General features: G+C 40.1%; 1 protein-coding gene across 2 annotated transcripts; it reads left to right on the top strand.

The window, feature by feature from the left end:
* The first annotated feature begins 199 nt into the window (after window positions 1-199).
* On the top strand, window positions 200-14,569 carry asb7 (ankyrin repeat and SOCS box containing 7). 2 transcript variants are annotated; one of them, XM_037095239.1, is made up of 5 exons: window positions 200-322; window positions 2,469-2,600; window positions 4,796-5,007; window positions 6,829-7,434; window positions 12,040-14,569. In XM_037095239.1, exons 2-5 carry the CDS (start codon window positions 2,563-2,565, stop codon window positions 12,177-12,179), a joined length of 996 nt encoding a protein of 331 aa, XP_036951134.1. In that variant the 5' UTR covers window positions 200-322; window positions 2,469-2,562; the 3' UTR covers window positions 12,180-14,569. The 2 variants fall into 2 exon arrangements, with proteins under 2 accessions (XP_036951134.1, XP_036951133.1); XM_037095238.1 differs by lacking the exon at window positions 200-322 and adding an exon at window positions 1,455-1,699.
* The last annotated feature ends 5,207 nt before the right edge of the window (window positions 14,570-19,776 follow it).

The raw sequence follows: 19,776 nt of genomic DNA, 5'->3' as shown, positions 1-19,776 counted from the left end.
TTAACACAATGAGAGCGGAAGCACGCCACACGGGCCTTCAAAATAGAACACATTTCATTCTGGGGTGCCGACATCACAAGCCATATTATCGCTTCAATCTAGGCTATAGATTGACGCTCGATGTTCATAATGGGTGGAAGGACGAGGGACCTTTACAACTTTACCACTAAGCCATTTCTTTTATATAAACAGCTAAAAGGCGTTAAAAGTTGCGACCGGAAGTGTAGCATTCGTTGCATTTTTTCAGACAGCGAGATCGACAAGGGGAACTTCTGGATCTTCTGCCAGAGGATCAGTCGGGAGACTGTGACTTCGCCAAAAGGTGAGACTGTGTTGTCTTTAAGTTTTAGGGCCCCGTGGAAGAAAAACTAACTTCACCAATATTTGGAGTTTTGGACAATTCATGTAAGAAAAAGGTGACTGGGCAGGTTCTTCCATTTGCAACATCTGTTGTGGTTTTTAGCCAGGAAGTTAATCAGATTTCATTAGGAATTAAAACAAATAAAATAATAATAATATAAATAATAATAATAATAATAATAATAATAATAATAATAATAATAATAATCCATCAGCACATCAAGATGCTCCTTACAATTGCAGACCTCACATTATTGTTAAACTTACTTTTCATTCGACAGTGTCAAATTGTGTCCTCAACATTTGAGTCTCAAGGCCCAAAAAAAAAACACCCTCTTTCCAACATCTCTATTCACTCAGAAAAGGGCTTTGATATTCTATGCCAGTCCCTACCTTTAATGTCTTTCCCCCATATTCAAGTTCTCTTTTCTAAGATGCAGTTAAGACGTCAAAAACAATATCCGAAAAGAGTCTTCCACTTCACTTTAAGGCTCTTTTTTTCTACATCGGCATGAAGGTCTACTCAAATCTAACAGGGACGTGTGTCTGACTCTGGCTGCTGAAGCTTCCATAAGATCATATACATTTCAATCTAAATAATCTCTTAACATTTGTGTTCATATTAACTTGGGTTGTATGAGATGATTAGATTTGTTTGACCTACACTAAAGACTAAAGACCACTGAAGACTAACAGCTCTTCCTTATAAGTAACCAATATAAGCATGTTCCTCTCTGACCACTCTCCTCTCTTTGTAATAGTTGTATCCTCAACTGGGAAATGCTTGTACTGACTGCTGGACTGGGCTGAATGTCACCTAACTGGAACTTATTGACTTTTCTAACTTGTATCCCATCTAAAACCAGAAAATGTTACATCCTACCAACAATTCTTAGTAGGAGCCACATTTCCATTACTGCCTCATTTATTCTTATACAGTATGTTGATGATTACACATTTTCTTTAAAATTTGCATTTTTAATATTTTTGTGCACTTGCTTGAATTCCCACATTTAGCGCATTGTAAGTTTTGTAGTAGGTTCAGAGTTGAAGAAATAATGCTCTTATTCTGAAAGTTTAGAGGCGGAAGCTGTTTTTATGCTGCTGGGGTCAAACTGATGTGTGCACAGAGAGACTTTGTTGTTAAAGCGGATTGTTCAACAGCGAAATGATGCTCAACAATGCTGAGACCGACGATTAGGGAACTTTTGACTGACAATACTGCAGTTTAGTGCTAGATTTGAGTGGAGAGGGAGAGAAACATGCGGCATTGACAACTCCAGTTTTTCCCGTCTGGAAGCTGATTGGCTAAGTTAAACGTCGAGCCAGTGTCTGTCAAGTAGGTCTTTGTTTTGCAGTGTCAAAGTTGGTGTGTTTGTCACTAAATATGTAGAATTTACTTTAATATCTTCATACCCCGTGTGTTGTTTTGACGTATACCCAACTCTGCAAGTGCACAAAGTCAACGCAAGCGAGCGAGCTACCGCTACTGAGTTTGTTAGCTTACTGGCTAACGAGCGTTAGCTAACAGCCTGGTATAGATTTAGCCTTAAATCAGAGGTTCTAGTCAGAGAGTTTCGGATTCATCGCATGTTTTTTCCAAGTGATACCCACCGTCGTGTCTGTCAGCTTGGCTCCCTCGGTTTGTGTTAGATGCCCTTATCGTTGTTTACCTGTGAGCGGTTTGCATCGTTGGTTGCGTTAGCAAATAAAGCCATTCTATTGTCCTTTTGTATTTTCATCAATCGGTTAAGCTAACCAGCTAAAAATTGGCAGTCCGGCCGGATATGCTGTTAGTTGGAGTTTCTGCCTTATTGAAACCTCTTAGTGGTTTGGTTTTAATCAAGGGGCAGCCTTATTTCCGACCTGAGCTATTTCTTTTGAGCGAATTGTGCATTTGCAACATTCCTCTCGTTTGACATTGCTGTCATTCAACGTTATTGTTGTTGTTATTATTATTAGTAGTAGTAGTAGTAGTTACACATCAATAACAAATCCATAATCTCCAGTGTAACTAATTGGGTACGCCAAGCTGAGGTTGTTATTTGATCATTTATTCGTTTTCTTGCTGACTGACAAAAAGAGACGTTGTTTTTTGTTTGTTGCAGGTAAAAACGACAGAAGACAGAGGAGAGCCTTCTTCTCAGTCAGCTCTCAGCCCCCCTGACAGTGCAGCTGTATACGTACAGGTGCAGCTCCGATATGACTAAGAGAGGCACGTCTCTTCAGCTTGTCAAAAGGTAACTTACTGTTTGGTTGTTATTTGGGATTGGTCAAGAAAAGTTGGCAACATTTGCAATAACCATTTGAACCTCTGGGGTCCGTTCCCTCTTTCATTAGTTTTTTATATTCATTTTTTTTGTTGTTGCTGCTGTTAAAGTCAGGGTTCAACCCATGCTTGTCTGGAAATAAATGATGTGATTTAGGACTCATAGCTACATCTTCCATACCTGTGGTTTGGGGGGCGGGGGGTTTATACTCTGAAATAAGCGGATCCTCACTCGGTTGTGTTAATACCACACAGAGCATCTGCTAAGGTGGATGTGTTCACATGTATTTGTCATTGCGTAAAGTCCAGCTTGAGCTTGGTCAGCGCTCGATAGTCGGACCTCTGTGAACATGGGCTGATGACAAAATGCACCTCACACACCCTTGCAGTTATGCAGTTCTACATGGAAAAAAAAATGTTATTTGTGCTTTGGTCTAAATCCATGCAGTGTTCAGTATAAATCAAGTTACTTGCAAGTAGAGATCACTGAATCGGTGGTTTAACTCAAACCCGCTTGACCGCCTCTTTTCCTGAACTACAAGATCATCAAGTGACTCCCCTACTGTCGTATAAGGACAGTATATTTTTCTGTTCAAGCATCTTTAATAATTAATTTATTCCATTACTGTTGATGCTCTCCGAGTCAAACTGATGTAATAACATGTATAAGGTGTCACATGTAACTTAAATGTTGAACAAGTTCTAATTCTAACAAGATATAATGGCAAAAAAACAAAAACAGCAAGAAACTAATAATGCAACAGTGCAAGACCAGTATCTGCAGACACAAGGTCGGTATGCAGGTGCCACTTAAACTGCCACAAAAAAATCATAGATGCATCGTTACACAAGTTTATGACAATAAAGCTTATAAGGTAATCCATTGTAATTGTTTTATCACAGCAATTGGGTTCAACTTGACACAGAGCTGTGTATTAACACAGTTTTTGTTGAACTTGTTCTAAACTTTAGAACAACATTTACTACAACTATGAATTGCTCATTTTTTTATGGTCTATCTTTATTACTTGTCTCATTTTTTGTATGTTCTTTTATGTTTGTTTTCAGTTATTTACTGTAAATCAGCTAGGCCCATTTATTGGCCAATATGAGCCAGTGTAAATGTCAGTCCACATCACATTGATTGTACAATGATTTTGGGCATCACTGAGAAGACGTTTTTGCCATAGGGGCAACCCCTGTGGTCTGCATCAGTGCAGCCTCAACACACTACCAGTACTCAATTGAATGGGTGGACTGGTATTATTTACTTAGTCAAGTGTATTTTTATTGTACTCTATTTTATATTCCCTTTTATATTCCCCCTGGTCAACTCCTACCTTGTGCTGCTGCTTTTTGTATAGTATAGTTTGTACGTTTTATAGTATATTGTTTGCACTGGGATTGTTTCCCTTTCATTACTGTGCATAATTTAATTTCTTTTATGGAGGATCAATAAAGGTGCATCTTATCTTATCTTCCAGCACCATGCCTGATTTGGTCTAAATGAGGCCTTTTAAAGAGTGAAGAATTAGAAAGCACATTTACCAACCAAGTGTACTGTCATTTTATCAAATTACTCACAGAATCACAGAGGATATAACCTGCTGTTGGTGACGTTTGTTACTTTAACTGCTACCTGAATGTTTATACACTGCTCTTTTACAATGATAACTGAAAGAGAGAGTCACTCAATGGTGCGCCCAATAATGTCACTTTTCATGTGTGGAACAAATAACACTAGCAGGCTTGGATGTACAAAATACAGTTAAGAAAGGATTATATTTTGATCTAGGTTAGTTTAACTGATACTGATTGATACAAAAAAATGCCCAGATCTGCTCCGTAAAGGGGATTTGACTCCTTTTGATTTTGATTTTATTGATTGTGGCAGCCCATATAAAGATAGACCTAATGTTATCCATGTAGTGTCAATGCCCGAAACATTGTTTTTCAATACACTTAATAATACTGGGAGAAGGCTTTCAATCCCTTCCTTGGCTTCATTGTCCCAAGCACCTGTATAACAGGTGTACTTTAGATAGACAATGTTGAGTGTACAGCATATGAAATGTGTAAATGACTCTGGATGGTACAGACCTTTGCAGGTGAGTGAGAATCTTCACTTCAAACACAGATAAATATTCCCTCTCTGAAATGTGGCAGGATGCTGAACCATCACTGCCGAAGGAACCCTGAGCTTCATGAGGAGCTGCAGATCCAGGCTGCAGTGGCAGCAGGTGATGTGTACACTGTCAGGAGAATGCTGGAGCAAGGATACTCGCCCAAGATCCGCGATGCCAATGGCTGGACACTGCTCCACTTCTCTGCTGCCAAAGGAAAAGAGAGATGTGTTCGAGTCTTTCTGGAACATGGAGGTCAGAGGCTTTGTGTTTTTTGTCATGCTGCTGAGGCTGGCTTTATCTGGTGGTTGGCATCATGCCATGACAAGTTTTCCTGTCCGTACACTAGAGGGCGATACTTTACTGGAAAAGACAGCCTTTCATTCACCTCTGTGTTGAAAACCATTTAAAGTAAAGCAAGATATATCAAGTCACAAACAGAGTCTTCTTCTGGTAGAGAAGTAGGCCCATTTTATATACATACAACAGTCATAGTAATATCTATATATGTTTTTTTTTTTTTTTTTAATATTTAAAGGATATAGCATTTACCTTAAAAAGCTTTTTAATTTACTTAAAGCGCCAAGATACAATCACCAGTAAGAAGACCAAGGACCATGTTCAGGATTGTTGCTGAGCTCTAAAATTTCCAACTATCTAAAATTCCAACACAGCAATGGAATAACCATGATGCATCCAAAATCTTTATCCTGTATTAAGCCCTGGCTGAAACATGCCCTAGATACAATTATCCATTTCTTTGTCATTTGTAATATATATGGTGTGTTATATGGTGGAAAATCCAGTCAAATAGACAGGACAGTCTTTTATTTCAGCACTGTAGAGAGGTCGGCAGCGACCTGTCAATGACACATAACATGTGTACAATTCCTTGTCTATTCAGTTCGTCTATACAACTTGCAAGCATCCATTTCATCATCAACTCAAGACAACTGCATGTTTAAAGGCTTCGCTGTATGAGGCTTAACAGTAAGGGTGCTCTGATTGATCAGCCACCAATCGTTATTGGCCAATATGCGTTCTAAAAAGTTTGACTGATGCTCTCTATAGAGCCAGGTCAGAAGATCAGATCAGATATACAAATGAGACAGCTTTTGTATTTGTGCTGCTAAAATGCTACACACACCACATGATTCTGCTGCTCACCTGCTGCTAAATGCTCTCTAGCTCTCCTCCTGCCACAATCTATACACATTTTCAATTCCCTCGTGGATTAACCAGCGCTGTTTATTGGCCTACCAGCCAGATATTTGTGACTGAGGGGATAGAATGACAGCGTAATGCTTGTTTGAACCCTGCACATGAAAGCTGACTGAGTTAATAGCTTATAGCAGAGCTAAACACAGTCAACTGGAGGAAATGAAGTGTTAAACTGTGAACTGCAGTTAAATGTGACAAGTTTTACTCTAAGCAAACATGCTGAGGTACTTCAGCTGAGTACAGTGTTGTGGATGAAAGTACATTGTGTTTGGAGTTGCAGACAATTTCCATCTCCAGCAGTAACCAGGGGGTGGAGTAGTGGCTTCAGGGCAAAAAGTCCTCAGTACAAAGACAGACATAACTGAGACTAGAACACAGAATCGTTCCTAAAGTCTTTATCCTATTAACCTTTTTCTGAATTTGTATTTTACAGTTAAGAGATATTTTTCATTTTGTTTGATTTCTTTTCTTTTCTTTGAATCAATATAATCAATATAAAATAAGTGTATTTATGTATTTTCTCAACATTTTATTGACATTGTTGTCAGCATAGTTCCAGCGCTGGTTATGAAATGTCCTGGAAAATGACTGTTGATACTAGCCTGTCTCTTGCTCTAAAGCCATTTGAAACAATTGCAGAAGGTTCAAAGGCTTTACATTAAACAATCTGTTGCCTAGTCATAATGTCTAGATGTGTCTAAATAATATAATGGCTCTCTATGATAGAAGTGTGAGGCATTGAAGAGAGACTTGGTGACTAACTAGAATTAATGTGGACAGTAAAGTCACACACTGCTATAAGGCACAACTCCTGTTGTATTTGACCTTCTTTTCATTTCCACTCCCTCTGTGCAGCTGACCCCACAGTGAAGGACTTTATTGGTGGTTTCACAGCACTTCACTATGCCGCTATGCATGGCAGAGCGCGCATCGCCCGACTGATGCTGGAATCTGAGTTTCGCAGTGACATTATAAATGCAAAAAGCAATGACGGCTGGACGCCTCTGCACGTGGCTGCCCATTACGGTCGAGACTCCTTTGTGCGTCTCCTCCTTGAGTTCAGGGCTGAGGTGGACCCGCTGAGTGACAAAGGGACCACGCCGCTACAGCTGGCTATCATCCGTGAGCGCTCCAGCTGCGTACGGATTCTCCTTGACCACAGCGCCAACATTGACATTCAAAATGGCTTCCTGCTGCGATATGCAGTCATCAAAGGCAATCACTCATACTGCCGCATGTTCCTGCAAAGAGGAGCGGACACTAATCTCGGACGTCTTGAAGATGGCCAAACCCCGCTGCACCTGTCAGCCCTCCGGGATGATGTGTTGTGTGCTCAGATGCTGTACATGTACGGGGCTGATACCAACACCAGAAACTATGAGGGCCAAACACCGGTCGCTGTATCTGTTAGCATGTCTGGGATCAGCCGGCCCTGTCTGGACTTCCTGCAGGAGGTCACCAGTGAGTATCACCAGCACATTACCTGTCAGTCAAGCATGTCCCACAGTATGACATATAGATATAAGATTGTAAAAAAAAAAAAAATCATCTGCAACTACTTATCATTACAGTACATTACAAAAGATAAAACATAAAAGCTTACAAAAATGCTGAGGGATAGCTGAGTGGAATTACATATAAAAGGAACCATAAATATACCTTTATAGATATGTAGAAATCTGAGGTCTCACAAGTGTTATTCTGCAGGTTAAACAAACTGTTTACTTTTATAATTATATCAATACGGATTTGTTGTTAACAATATAGCATTATGAAGGATACAATATGGATGGTGATTTCACTGTTCTTTCGAATTTTAAAGCATCGGAAACGCTAGGACACGTACTTCACCGCCAGTGCTCTCATGCTGATGGATATTGACAGCATTCATTTGTGCAGTTTGCACGCTTTTGAAATTAAGTGTCTGATGGTAGATACAGACTGTCGAGGTAATTTCTTCAGAACAGAGGGCTCAACGCAGGAGAGAGTAGCCATTTCTTTATTCAAACACAAGTGAAAATGTTCTGGCTGAGGGAGCAAAGTGCCTACTTGTGGTTTTCATGCGCACCTGTAGTTCATTCATCACCACTCTTGACAAAATTACCTTTTGTGGCTCCAAGCCAAGAGTAAGACAAGGGGGTTGGTAACATAAGGAACATGAAAACAACTTTATTCAGGAACTCCCTACCCCTGTCCATATTGGAACCAAGGTTATGTTTCCCAAATGGCATTCAAGGCCTTCCAGGTGATGTAATGAATGTCAGTCATTTAAAGAACGTCAAAAGTAGTATGAAGATATTAAAAACATATATAAAATAAAGATATCTTGCCTTTTTTGCACAGTTTATATATTTTATTTTAACAATGACATTTCTCCCAGAATACATGCATTTTTTTATCAAGACTGAATAACTTGCACTATGAGTACAACTACATGCAACTACAAGTGTTGATATTGCAAAAGATTCTTTGTCATGTGGACTTTCATCACTGCGCGGAAATGCACGAACCCTTTGTGAACAGGGTTGTTGTAGATTCCTATTGATTCCTTTTATCTTCCTCTCTTGTTTAAAGAATGATTTCATTTGTCTTTTGCCTTCATTTGGACATGTGACATAATATGTCCCGACGGCAGGTGCTTCATTCCTAAAGACAAAGGCACAACGCACAGCTTATTGAAGTATTTTTACCAACGCATTTTCATTTGCCGATTCAAATAACACTTTGATCAGGAAGAACTTTTCAAAATGCAGGATGTTTATTGTTTATTGTTCATTTAACCATGAAAAGAAATATGTGATAGTGGGTGGAGTGTAGAAATTTTTTATTTTAAGTTGAGTTGAGGAAAAAGTTAAGAAATGTATAGAGTGAAAGAGGGCTGCACGCCAACTTTAGGTTATAATGAGCAGTGTTCAGTCACAGAACATTCCCAGGTTGGTGGAACAGGAGAGTACATTACCTGAAGCATTATGATTTAGCAGGAACAATGGCTGCATTCCTTCACTACCCCCTGAATTTTGATATCAAAGATATCAAAGAGCTGTGCGCTGATTCAGACAAGCCCTTTCAGAGACTGAAAACCCTCAACCAGATCGCATATCTGCTGGGTTATTGATTACACCTCTGCCTCCTGGATTATTTCATATGGCATGAAAGGCACTGAGTTCTTTTAAACTGTCCTCATACAAAGGCTCAAACTTAAAGCAAAACCAGAAGCTCAGACATTGTTCACTCTCTCTCTCACTCACTCGGGGTGTCACGATACTCCAAAAGTGTCACCACATATTGGATGTTTTGTTGTAAACTTGAATGACATCTGATGTGAAGAGTGCACTCTGCAGTTACAAAAACCCGCACTCGCTGTGCTACAACATGCTGTGTTTGTTTTTCTTTTCCCCTCTTGGCACGCCTGCCGGGGCGTGACACTGGGCTAAATCCTCAATTCCGCTTTTGATTTTGAAGGTTGATATTGTGTCGTCATTTCGATACTACTTCTACTTTCAATAGCCGACTTACTTTCGAGATTGTGACACCCCTTTACACCCCTTTTACATGTATTACATCACAATCATTGCTAACTTCCGAGTTTGAATTTGTCTAATCATTTAACAAAGGCACAGTGCTACCTCCTGTAGCAAATCCAGTGGTGACTCTGGCAGCCTGTTGAACTGAGCCTTGTTTTTCATTTACTGATTAAGGTCCCACACACATCAAACCAAACACATCAAAAAACACTGAATACACATACACTATTTTCTGATAATTAGCTGTAACTCCATGGGTCTGTTAAATCAAATGATAAAAATGCACATTTTCCCATCTAGATGAGGTGCCGTACGGGTACTGCAGTGGAAAGATCTTTAGAGACGTCCACCTCTGAGATTCAGTATAGTACAGGAGAAGGTAATGGTAGAAGCATCATGGGAGCCCATGGAGATGGTAATCAGAGTTTAATATGATGTCACAGCATGTAGGTGTTTTTGTGGTAAAGGAAGCGTCCATTGCAGAGGAGTCACTTTACGTGCATCAGACAGATAACACCCATACATCACACATATCACTTCCTGGAATCAAGGAGATTCTTCCCAACTGTTTGCATACAGCTGATAACAGAGTGAATACTGACTGCTGTGGGGAACAGATTAATGCCTTGGAAGGCAGTTGGAAAAGCATACAGCTGAAAGACAGACTTTGTAACAGGATATGTAAAGAAGGGCAAATTGCATTTTCAATATATTGTCCTGTCCCTAACGAGCACCCCACCACAACCATTAGGATCAAGTTCAACTGCCCAGCTTTCTTACTGTGGCAGGATAGGGACTCCTGATCTCCACCACCATCTCTGTAGAATCAAAATTATTTCCTTTACCTTACAGTCCTTGTTCCTGTTCATTTGGGCTTTGTTTTGCCCCCTTAAGTAAAAAGTAGTAACCCAGTACAGTTGTGAATTGTACTGATCTCCATTAAAATGTGGTTCAGTTAAAATCAAATATCTAAGGACGCTGAGTCAGATCTCGTGTTGGTATTTCATATAATTCTGAATTTCAAAAGAAAAAGAAAGGTCAGCACTCTCACCAGACTGTTTATTCTTGCTGCTCTGATTCGGACAAAACGCCCTTCCTCAGCATGTATTCTGGCAAAATTACAGTAAAACTATACTGATGTGCGAATTATAGTTTATCCAAAACTGCACAACAGATATACCCCAATAGGGGGCGCTGTATCCTTTTTGAAGGAGAGTCAAGGACCATGCAGGGTCTTATACAAACAAAACTAAATCTCACGACCGAATAACATCTAACTGTATCGCAGAAACCACATAGCACACATTTGTATCACAGGAAACAAGTAAATGAAATCTCCTCATTCACTCCCTTTGGAATTGGAGTGTTGAGGAAGTGTATCCAATAGGCTTCTCTCTGGAGCAGGATTCTGTCCCTGTTACCAACATGTGGCATTCTCACTGTTTTGATGGCCATATGATGTAGTTCACACAACTGTGGTTAGGGTTAGGGAGGAAAAAATAAAAGTTTGTTAAACACTGTATTTTGCTACTGACAGAGTTTTGTCAGGCTTTATAACTCCTCTGTGCTGCCCGGTGGTCACTGCTTTCTCTGTAGAGTATTCCCGGATTTCTTCCTGAATGGAGATTGTCGTACAGCTCTTCACTGCCCCTGCTTCAACATCCTTGTGCGTTAATGAGCATTACTGATTACGTCCACAAGTATGCAGTTACCTATTATTCCCTCAAACAATGTAACGAAGTTGCATAGGGGATTTAGAAGAGGGCATATGCACTACCAACTGAAATATACACCTCTTTAGTTTATTTAACTGTTAAAGTCGAATATCAGCCCAAGCAGTCTACGCAAACTAGAGTTTGAACCCTACGCTGCCTTGCTTTTACTCACTGCCTTGAATGTGTAAGCCACTGGGTTTCTGGGAATCTCCTCAAAATAACTTTCAAGGAAGTCTTTGGCCATATTAAGCTAAATTTATGTTGATTGACTGTTGTTTTCCTGAGCCCGCCATCCAACTAATCACCCTGATGATGTAGCCAGTGATGCATACGGCAGTGAGCCAGAGTCGAGATGTTAGTTGGTATCAAACATAAATCTATTTGAATTATTTTGTAAACAATTTATATCTAAAACTTACTTAAAATAAATTACAACTCACTTACTTCTGTACAAATGTGTCATGTCCTCTAATATATAATTTAAACGAGTGAGTTGTATAAAAAAAATTCCCACCAGCACAGAACCGTTATCATGAAGGAATAAATTAGGTATAGGGACCGCAACTGTTTTTTGTAGCAGGTTGTAAACATGTTTTTTTATGCTGTAAAGCTGGGCTCTTTTTCATTTGCGACAGGGATTGACTTGCCCTTGGTGCAAGCCTCAAGTGGCATTTCCAGGAACTGCAGTTTTTGGTACTTCAGCTTTGGCTTCATTCACAGCTCTGGAGGGTTATGTTTAGGGGTTGCTTGCTTGGTCAAAATGTAGTAATGAGCATGCTACCAAGTCATATTCCACTATGTAATAAATGTTTATGTTCCTCTTTCAGGACAACCGCGGACTCTACAAGACCTGTGTCGAATAAAAATTCGTCACTGCATTGGCCTCCAAAGCTTGAAATTCTTGGAGCAACTACCAATTGCAAAGGTTATGAAAGACTATTTAAAACACAAGTTTGACAATGTGTGAAGGCAACGCCAGAAGTGAAGAGGGTGACTTAAAACTCTGCTATCATTTGTGAAGACTATGCAATCACTCTGCTCCTTGCCTGGAAGAAATGTCCATAGGACAGTTCTTTACATGCTGAAGGATAGTTAGTCCATTTGTTAAGTCAGTTCAACACAGTAAAAGTAGATTTTTCAGCTCCTGTTCTCCATTTTAGCCTTTTTATGGTTAGAACAGTGGCCGAGGAGTGGAAATGGATCCACCTCATGTGAGGAACGATTGTTTTTGTGGGAAAAAGAAAACCTTATTTTCATGCAGATAGCATCGCTACTACAGTTTGCATTATGACCATGTATGTTGTTATTGTATAAATGTGTATGATGTTATCTTTGCTGAGACAGATTTTCATCAAGTGCGTACTTGCCAATCAAGCCCCCATCCTTTTTGAAATTTTTTATTTACATTTTTCTTCTTCTGACCCGTAGAACCTCGGTGCAGTGATTGATGACAATTTCCTCCCTGACCCAGAATTGGTGTTTGAGCTGCATGGATAATTATAGCTTTAAAATCGTCTACATGGTACATTCACTGATTTTGTTTGCTCACCCTGTTGTGAGTGTAAATCTCAATAACCACCCACATCTCCTTTTTGTCTGTTGTTTCCATTGACAGCTATTGGCAACAGTTCATGAATCAGTCGACCAATCAGCAGTCTGGATATGACCTCTCAATTAATTTGCTATGTCAAAAGAGAAAAGCGGTGTTACTTTGTGTAACTCTGCTTTGAACAGAAAGCAAAAAACAACACAAAATATGGAGCTACAAATGGCTGGGAGATTTGGACAGTATGTTTGGAACATATATGTCACTGCACAGCAAGTTCTTTCTCCTGTAATAATGGAATAAACTCAGTTTATAACTGGCAAGCAGCCATCATTTGTGACGTGCCAGAAAGCCAGCTGATTGGCCAAAAGCTAGATAATTCATCATTAAAGGAGGACTGTGGTATTTTAGAACCAGCAGCTGCAACACAGTTAAAATGGCTAAATGTTATCCTTTGGGGCAAATTTGACCTTCAGAGTTACATCCACTAAAAGTGCTTGTTTTTCCACATGTGAAACACTGCTTTGTTCCATGGTCCACGCTGCTTCATGTACTACCAGGAGTGTTTCAGAGGCAGAGCATCACGCCTGCCTGATGTTCTTGACTCACTCGGGTGCTTCTTCCATAGTTGAGTAGGCTACAGGGTTAAGTTGTTTTGTAATTTGTCTGTTTTCAGTTTGTTTATGCTTAACATTTCCAACTTTGTTGTGCTGTAGATGCCTAGTCTGACTTCCTGCCTAGCTTGATTTGCTATGTGCAGCTTGACACGGCTGCTGTCCGCTTCCCTCAAAGAAAAATTCAGTGTGTATTCGCGACAGAGCAAAAGAGAGAGCTGCTTCTGGGACGCTGTTAAAACACAGCGTGACGCAGCTGGAACCACAAGCATCGATCGAACTGCCGCAATCAGCTCCTGTGACGTTGTCGCAGCAGCAGATGTACCCAGTTGCATCTGGGGATTAGAATACCAATCTTGTTAATTTTGTGGCGAAACCCTTTAAAGCACCTTTAGTGGACCTAACTTTGACGGTAGGAGTTGCAGTCATCTTGGCCATTATCAGCCAGATTCCCAAACTAGATAATTATGAATCATTAACACACTAAAACATGTCAATCAGTGCCCAGGTTTAAAAACCCTTCCCTTCAAGGAGATTAATCAAGTTATTCAATGCCCATTCAAAAATGATTTGAGTTGATTTGGCAACTTAAGTATAATTCTAAGATCATTTTTGAAACTGCCAGTCGAACAGTCAAAGCGTTAGTGAACTTACTTTTTACACTATACATTTTAGTTTGGAGTGAGTGCACTGTGATATAATTTTCTTCGAAAGCACCAAATTTTCTCACTAAAGCAGTTGCTCATGTACAAATGAATAATCAGGTCTTTTTTGGATAACACTGACACACAATCACTCAAAGCTACAGTCAATGTTAATATGTTACATGTACAACAGATATTTTTGTAGAATTTATTTAAGCAATGATCTCTGATATTCTTATTGTATTTAAAGTTTGGAAAGTATTGTGATCAGTTTGGTGTGACTCGAGTATTTCTTTTTTTTGTGTATGTCTGAGTTTAAAGACTCTTGTACAAGAATAATTTGGATTCAAGTGTTCTTTGATTTTTATGGCAGAAATGCTGGGTGCTTTCTCAAAATCCATCATCTTTTGCAGGTAACTCTGTTGTGCAGATTATACTGTGAATCTTTTCATTGACAATTTGGATTTAAATGTAGAGTTTGGAGTGATGCCCATGCCATGGATGATATTCCTTTCTTTGTCTCTGCATGCGTTTAAAATGCATAGTGAAATTATGTGGCACCGGAAGTCGTTTTTCCTCAGATGTTGTGTTCATGAATCCATTCTGACAATGTTCACCTCCATTAGCATGTCAGCGTCATTTTCATATTTAAATTTGCATGTTGCCTTGTATCAGGACATTTTGTGCAAAGTGCAAATTTGGAAATGCAAACTGTGCTCTATGCAGGTAAGCCAAGAGAAATTAGTCTGAAGATCAGAATTGATTTAAAGACTACAAACAGTGAGTAGGTCAACATGGAAAAAATGGAAAGTGAGTTTAGAGGTAAGGAGAGTTGCATTGAATACCAACCATCCAACCATAAAGTCAGACTTCTGTGCTTGCTTTGTCTATCAAAGTCTGCCTTTCAGAGCTGAATACAGTAACAGATTGACAGTACCTGTACTATTTCAAAGGCTTCTCCAAATGCTACTGTTGTCAAAAGTTTGTTTACCATGGCAGTCTCCAGTTGAATATGGGTTTTCTGAAGCATTCAACATCCATCTGCAAGCTTCTGGTAGTCCTCTGACTGAATTTTTAACCACTCCTCTTGATAGACTCAGTGAAGTTCAACTAAATGTGTGAGCTTCCTGGGATGGACCTGTTTCTTCAGCACAGTCCAAAGATTCACGACTGGGTTCACATCAGGACTTTCAGAAGGCCATTCCGAAACCAAAATTCTAGCCTGATTAAGCCATTCCCTTTACCACAGTTGATGGGATGACTGTCTGATTGGGACCCCCAACTGCACCCTAGACCCAACATCCTGGATGAATTTGGAGATAAAGGAGTTAAAGGCCACACTGTCTTGTCTCCAAACATATTGCTGATCATTGTGGCCAAACAAATAAATTTTTTGTTTCATCTGATCACAGTTTTCTTTGTCCATGTGATCAGCAGCAAGTATCCATCAAGCTTTAAGTTACCGCATCTGTAGCAAGGCTTCTATCTTGCATGTCAGCCTCTCAGCCAATGGTGATGCAAAACACGCTTGACTGTGAACACTGACTCCTGTCTTCCAGCCGCTTCTAATTCATTGCAGACTTGCTTTTTGGTGGTTTTTAGTTGACTCTTGACCATCCTGACCAATTTTCTCTGAGCAGCAGGTGATAGTTTGTCTTTTTTTTTTCCTGATCGTGGCAGTGACACAACGGTGCCATTCCTTTTTACTTGCAAACAGTTGTTTGTGCACTTTCTCTTGGGACCTGTAACTGCATTGAAACGGCTCCAAGTGACTTTCCTGACCTATTGATATTGCCCTCTTTCAGATCAATGCTTCCCATTGTAGTGTTTGTGGCTGAGGAGTGTATCAAACAAGTCCTATTAAAATGGGCCCAGAAAAATTGATCAGTTCATAATCACTCAGAAGAAGTTAAGGGGCCACACTACAAAGCAGATTTGATTGACACAACTATATAATCAACACAATTGATTGTTCAAGTTGCTGTATGTATATTTTTGACCCAGCAGATGTGGTCACATTTTCACAGGACCTATAATAAATTCATTATTGAACACATTGGACTGTGTGTGTTCCTCTCATTCCATTACAGAAAAATGAGAGTTGTAGAAATCACTGGAACTCAAGACTGCCATGATATACATGTTCTATACAAGTGAATATAAACCTTTGTCCATGACTGTAGCAGGGGTGGATGTTATAAAAATGAAATGAAAACCAATTGAAAATTTTAATATAAAACTACTACTATTCTGCATTACTGCCACGCAGTGGAGTAATGTGGACGATTTTTTGCAGTGCCCCGATTCTTCCATTTCCATCCACTTTGTGGATGGTGGATGGAAATGGAGGGCCTATTTCTAACACTTCTGAAAATAAAAAACTCCATAGCGCTACTAGGGGCAAAAACTTCACCAGATACCTTTAATCCAAAAAAGTGAACCTATATTTCACTGTAAAACACATTTACCGACAGCGGCTTAAGGAAAGAGAACCAAATTCTCACAAGATGACTGCTGCTTTGACAGACCGACCAATCACAATACAGCATGGAATGACATAGAACACACTATTACACTCTTATCACCCAGTTTAGGGGCCTTAATTCATTGAATACTGCATTGATATTTGTTTAATGGTGCCATTGTAAGGTCTGGCAATGTCCAGTGACCTTTTCCGTCCAGTCAGTCAGCAGTTGGATGTGAAATAAGTAGTCAGTCACTACAGATCCGGAAGGATACACATTCTCTCAACTTTTAGTTTAATTCTGGTGTGAACTACTTTGTAGCCCATCTGAGACCTCTTAACATCGAACTTTGGAACACTCTGGATTAGTCTGGCTCGTTTCTCTTCTGATACGCGGGTTCAGCTGATGCCCAGTGGCCCTCAGTCTTCTGAATGATGTGCTTTTAGGCTACAGGCTGTATCCTATAAAAGCAGCAGCAGCTGAAGTGGAACTATAACAAAACCAGGAGCGAAGTTTATTTTAATTTTTTACAAATGTTGTGAGGTTTGAAATTGTACTTCTGACCTGGGCCTTTGAAAACCAGGGGTAATTTTACTTAAATCCAATTGACTTGGCTATTGCTGCTAATTCCTTTGATGACCCATTCCAAGTATACAATTCTAGATGCAGCTCCTTCCCTGTTGACTCACTTATACATTTTGATAATGCAGTATTTTAAGATTTGAGTGAAAGCGAACAGGTTAGGGAAAAAAAAGGTTATTGGCATTCCTTGTGTCAGATTATTGCCCAGCACGCCTCAGTCCTGTTTCATATTCCATGCTGTCCATATTTGTGTACCTGGTTCTGGATTTGATACGATGCCATTTTGCAGCAGCAGTTTTGTATTGTGTGTGAATAAGTCGATCGACTGCCTTCTCCAAGCAATTCCTCAGCAGACTTTGGTTGTCACAGTCAGGGAAACACTTCATACATGTCTTATGTGGCTATCAAATGGTTGTAAGTCTTCCACACCATTAACAGCTGAATGTACAGAATATGCAGATTTTCAATTGTAAAAAGCAAAATGTGTGAATAAAACTAAAGTTAACGTTTTTGAGCCGTCAGTTGTTGGTTTTTTTTTTTGTTTGCTTTTTTGTGTGATGGATTTACTGTGAGAGGTTAAAGAGGCGACTATTTTGTCCCTATTTTGACAGTAGCTCTACTTTTTATCCTGTCCATGCATCATTGTACACTTCATATGCCTTACATCAGATCTAACAAATGTCAGAATGTAAGTTCAAAGTAATCATTGGTAAGATAATAACATTCATGTTCTTGGGGCTGTTTTGTTAATTATGTTACAGTACGCTCAATAAATAAAATGCAGTGATAATGTGCAATCATCAACAGATAATTTTCAATGGGTTACATGGTTACTGCCTTTAAAGGAAAAGTGCATTTATGAGATAAGTTGAAAAAATATTAAAGTAAACTCAGCTGAGGTTACATTCATGCCTCTTTTCCATAGTATACTGCTCTTGTGAGACGTAGCAGCAAAAACACAATAATACTGGACAAGCCCTTCAAGGCCCGTCTCTTGAGTGTTTTCGAAGGAAGGAAAAAAAAAACTGAGCCATAATTGCTGAACCCCTTTGTAAACATGTATGCGCTAACTGCTTTAGCTGTAACCAAGCTGTAGCTTGGAATTGTGCCTGCAGCAGAGCTGTGAAAGAGACTGAGGAAGTACGTTTGTGATTTTCATGTCGCTGCTGCATTGTCAAACAAAGTCACATGAGTTAGTAAATGTAGTGTGTTTACAAACGGCAAATGTTTTGAGGTGAAAAGTTTCCCCTTCCTGGATGAGCCCTGAAAATACACAAAACATAAGACTTAGAATTACAAATAAAGACACGAGGCAATATAATACTAAGAGTGTAATACACTGCACATGAAGAAGTTGGCCATGTGTTATGTCTAGCCTGTTAAAACATATCGCTAAGTACATTTACAAGGTGATACTGTTTCAGGCTGTCTGGACATTGTTCTGCTTCTAATATGTCTTTTCTGGCCCTGGTGTTTGCCTGTAGTATGGAGTGCAGCGCACATCATCTTCTGTCAGTGATGATGCGTGTATGTCTGACTCCCCAGCTTCAGTTCCAGCCCTGCCCGCTAGTCAATCACACTGCAAACTGCTCCTTGCCCACCAACTGCGCCTCCTTGTTCTTGAGGTTAATGAGGGCAGTTAATGGCCCACTGCCCAAATGACTCTGTTCTCAGCCTCTGGCCCTTTCACTGCCCTTGATCATGGTTTGTTGGTAGCTTATTCTTCTTCTTATCCTTATTCTTCTTCCCATCCTTACGGTCTTTTCTATGACCCTCGGGGTAACCACAGGTTCTCCAGGACGCTGTACTTATCTGATCCACTGCAGCTCTCTTTTATGATCCTGTATGGGACCTAATCCCTGCTCTTTAACCGCAGTTCATCTCTCAAACACCCAGCGTTTCAGGAGAGAGATTGAAAAGGGGGTAATCACAGGTTCCCTGGGACTGTGCACTGATCGAATCTGCAGCAGACTTCCTCTTAGGCCTTTTGGGTAACACTTTTTCAGTTTCATGAGAGGTGTCTCCCCATACAGGGCCTGTCTGGTGTCCGATGTCATGCTGGAGTTGTGAACAAATACTCCTTCTGGTCTTTGCACATCCTGACAGACAGTTTAATCCTGGTAGCATCAGCTCAGTGTGGAAAGTGTTTGGACGGTCAGACACAGTGTTTTGGGTGCCTGTGATGAGTCTTCAGAGCATGATGGTGGTTCTGCCCCCCCCACTTCCCAGCAAGAGGTCACGGACTGAAGGAGCTTGCAGAACCACACCATCTGCGAAAAGCAGAGAAACAGTTCTGCGGCTCCTAAACCGAACACCATCCTCACCACAGCTGTGCATTGAGATCCTGACGACGATTATCACAAACAGGATCAGGAACAAGGAGCAGCCTCACCGGAAACATGTGTGAACTTGTACAGAGTACATGGACACGGCTCTCACTTTGGATATATAGGGACCGGATAGCTTGTAGCAATGGCTGCAGTGCCCCATCCTGCCACCGCGCCCTCCAAAGTACAAAGTATCACTCACTAATAAATGGCATTTTCACAAAACTCTTAAAATGATTTTTTATCAGATTATTTAAGAGTTCCAGTGTTTTCTTTGGTTTACCTGGGTCAGCAAGTGGGGTGCTGCCCCCAGAGTGACCACCTCCTCACACTAATGAACACAGGATTATAACTTGGAAAGTGTACATCATTACATCCGATCCAAT

Source organism: Acanthopagrus latus, chromosome 4, assembly GCF_904848185.1.
Source record: "Acanthopagrus latus isolate v.2019 chromosome 4, fAcaLat1.1, whole genome shotgun sequence".
Taxonomy (NCBI): Eukaryota; Metazoa; Chordata; class Actinopteri; order Spariformes; family Sparidae; genus Acanthopagrus; species Acanthopagrus latus.
This window is presented reverse-complemented; position numbering and strand designations above follow the sequence as displayed.

Coding starts and splice junctions, on each gene's coding strand:
- asb7 (XM_037095239.1), top strand. CDS start 2,563: ATGACTAAGAGAGGCACGTCTCTTCAGCTTGTCAAAAG. Junction 2,601..4,795: donor TCTCTTCAGCTTGTCAAAAG/GTAACTTACTGT, acceptor GAAATGTGGCAG/GATGCTGAACCATCACTGCC. Junction 5,008..6,828: donor AGTCTTTCTGGAACATGGAG/GTCAGAGGCTTT, acceptor CCCTCTGTGCAG/CTGACCCCACAGTGAAGGAC.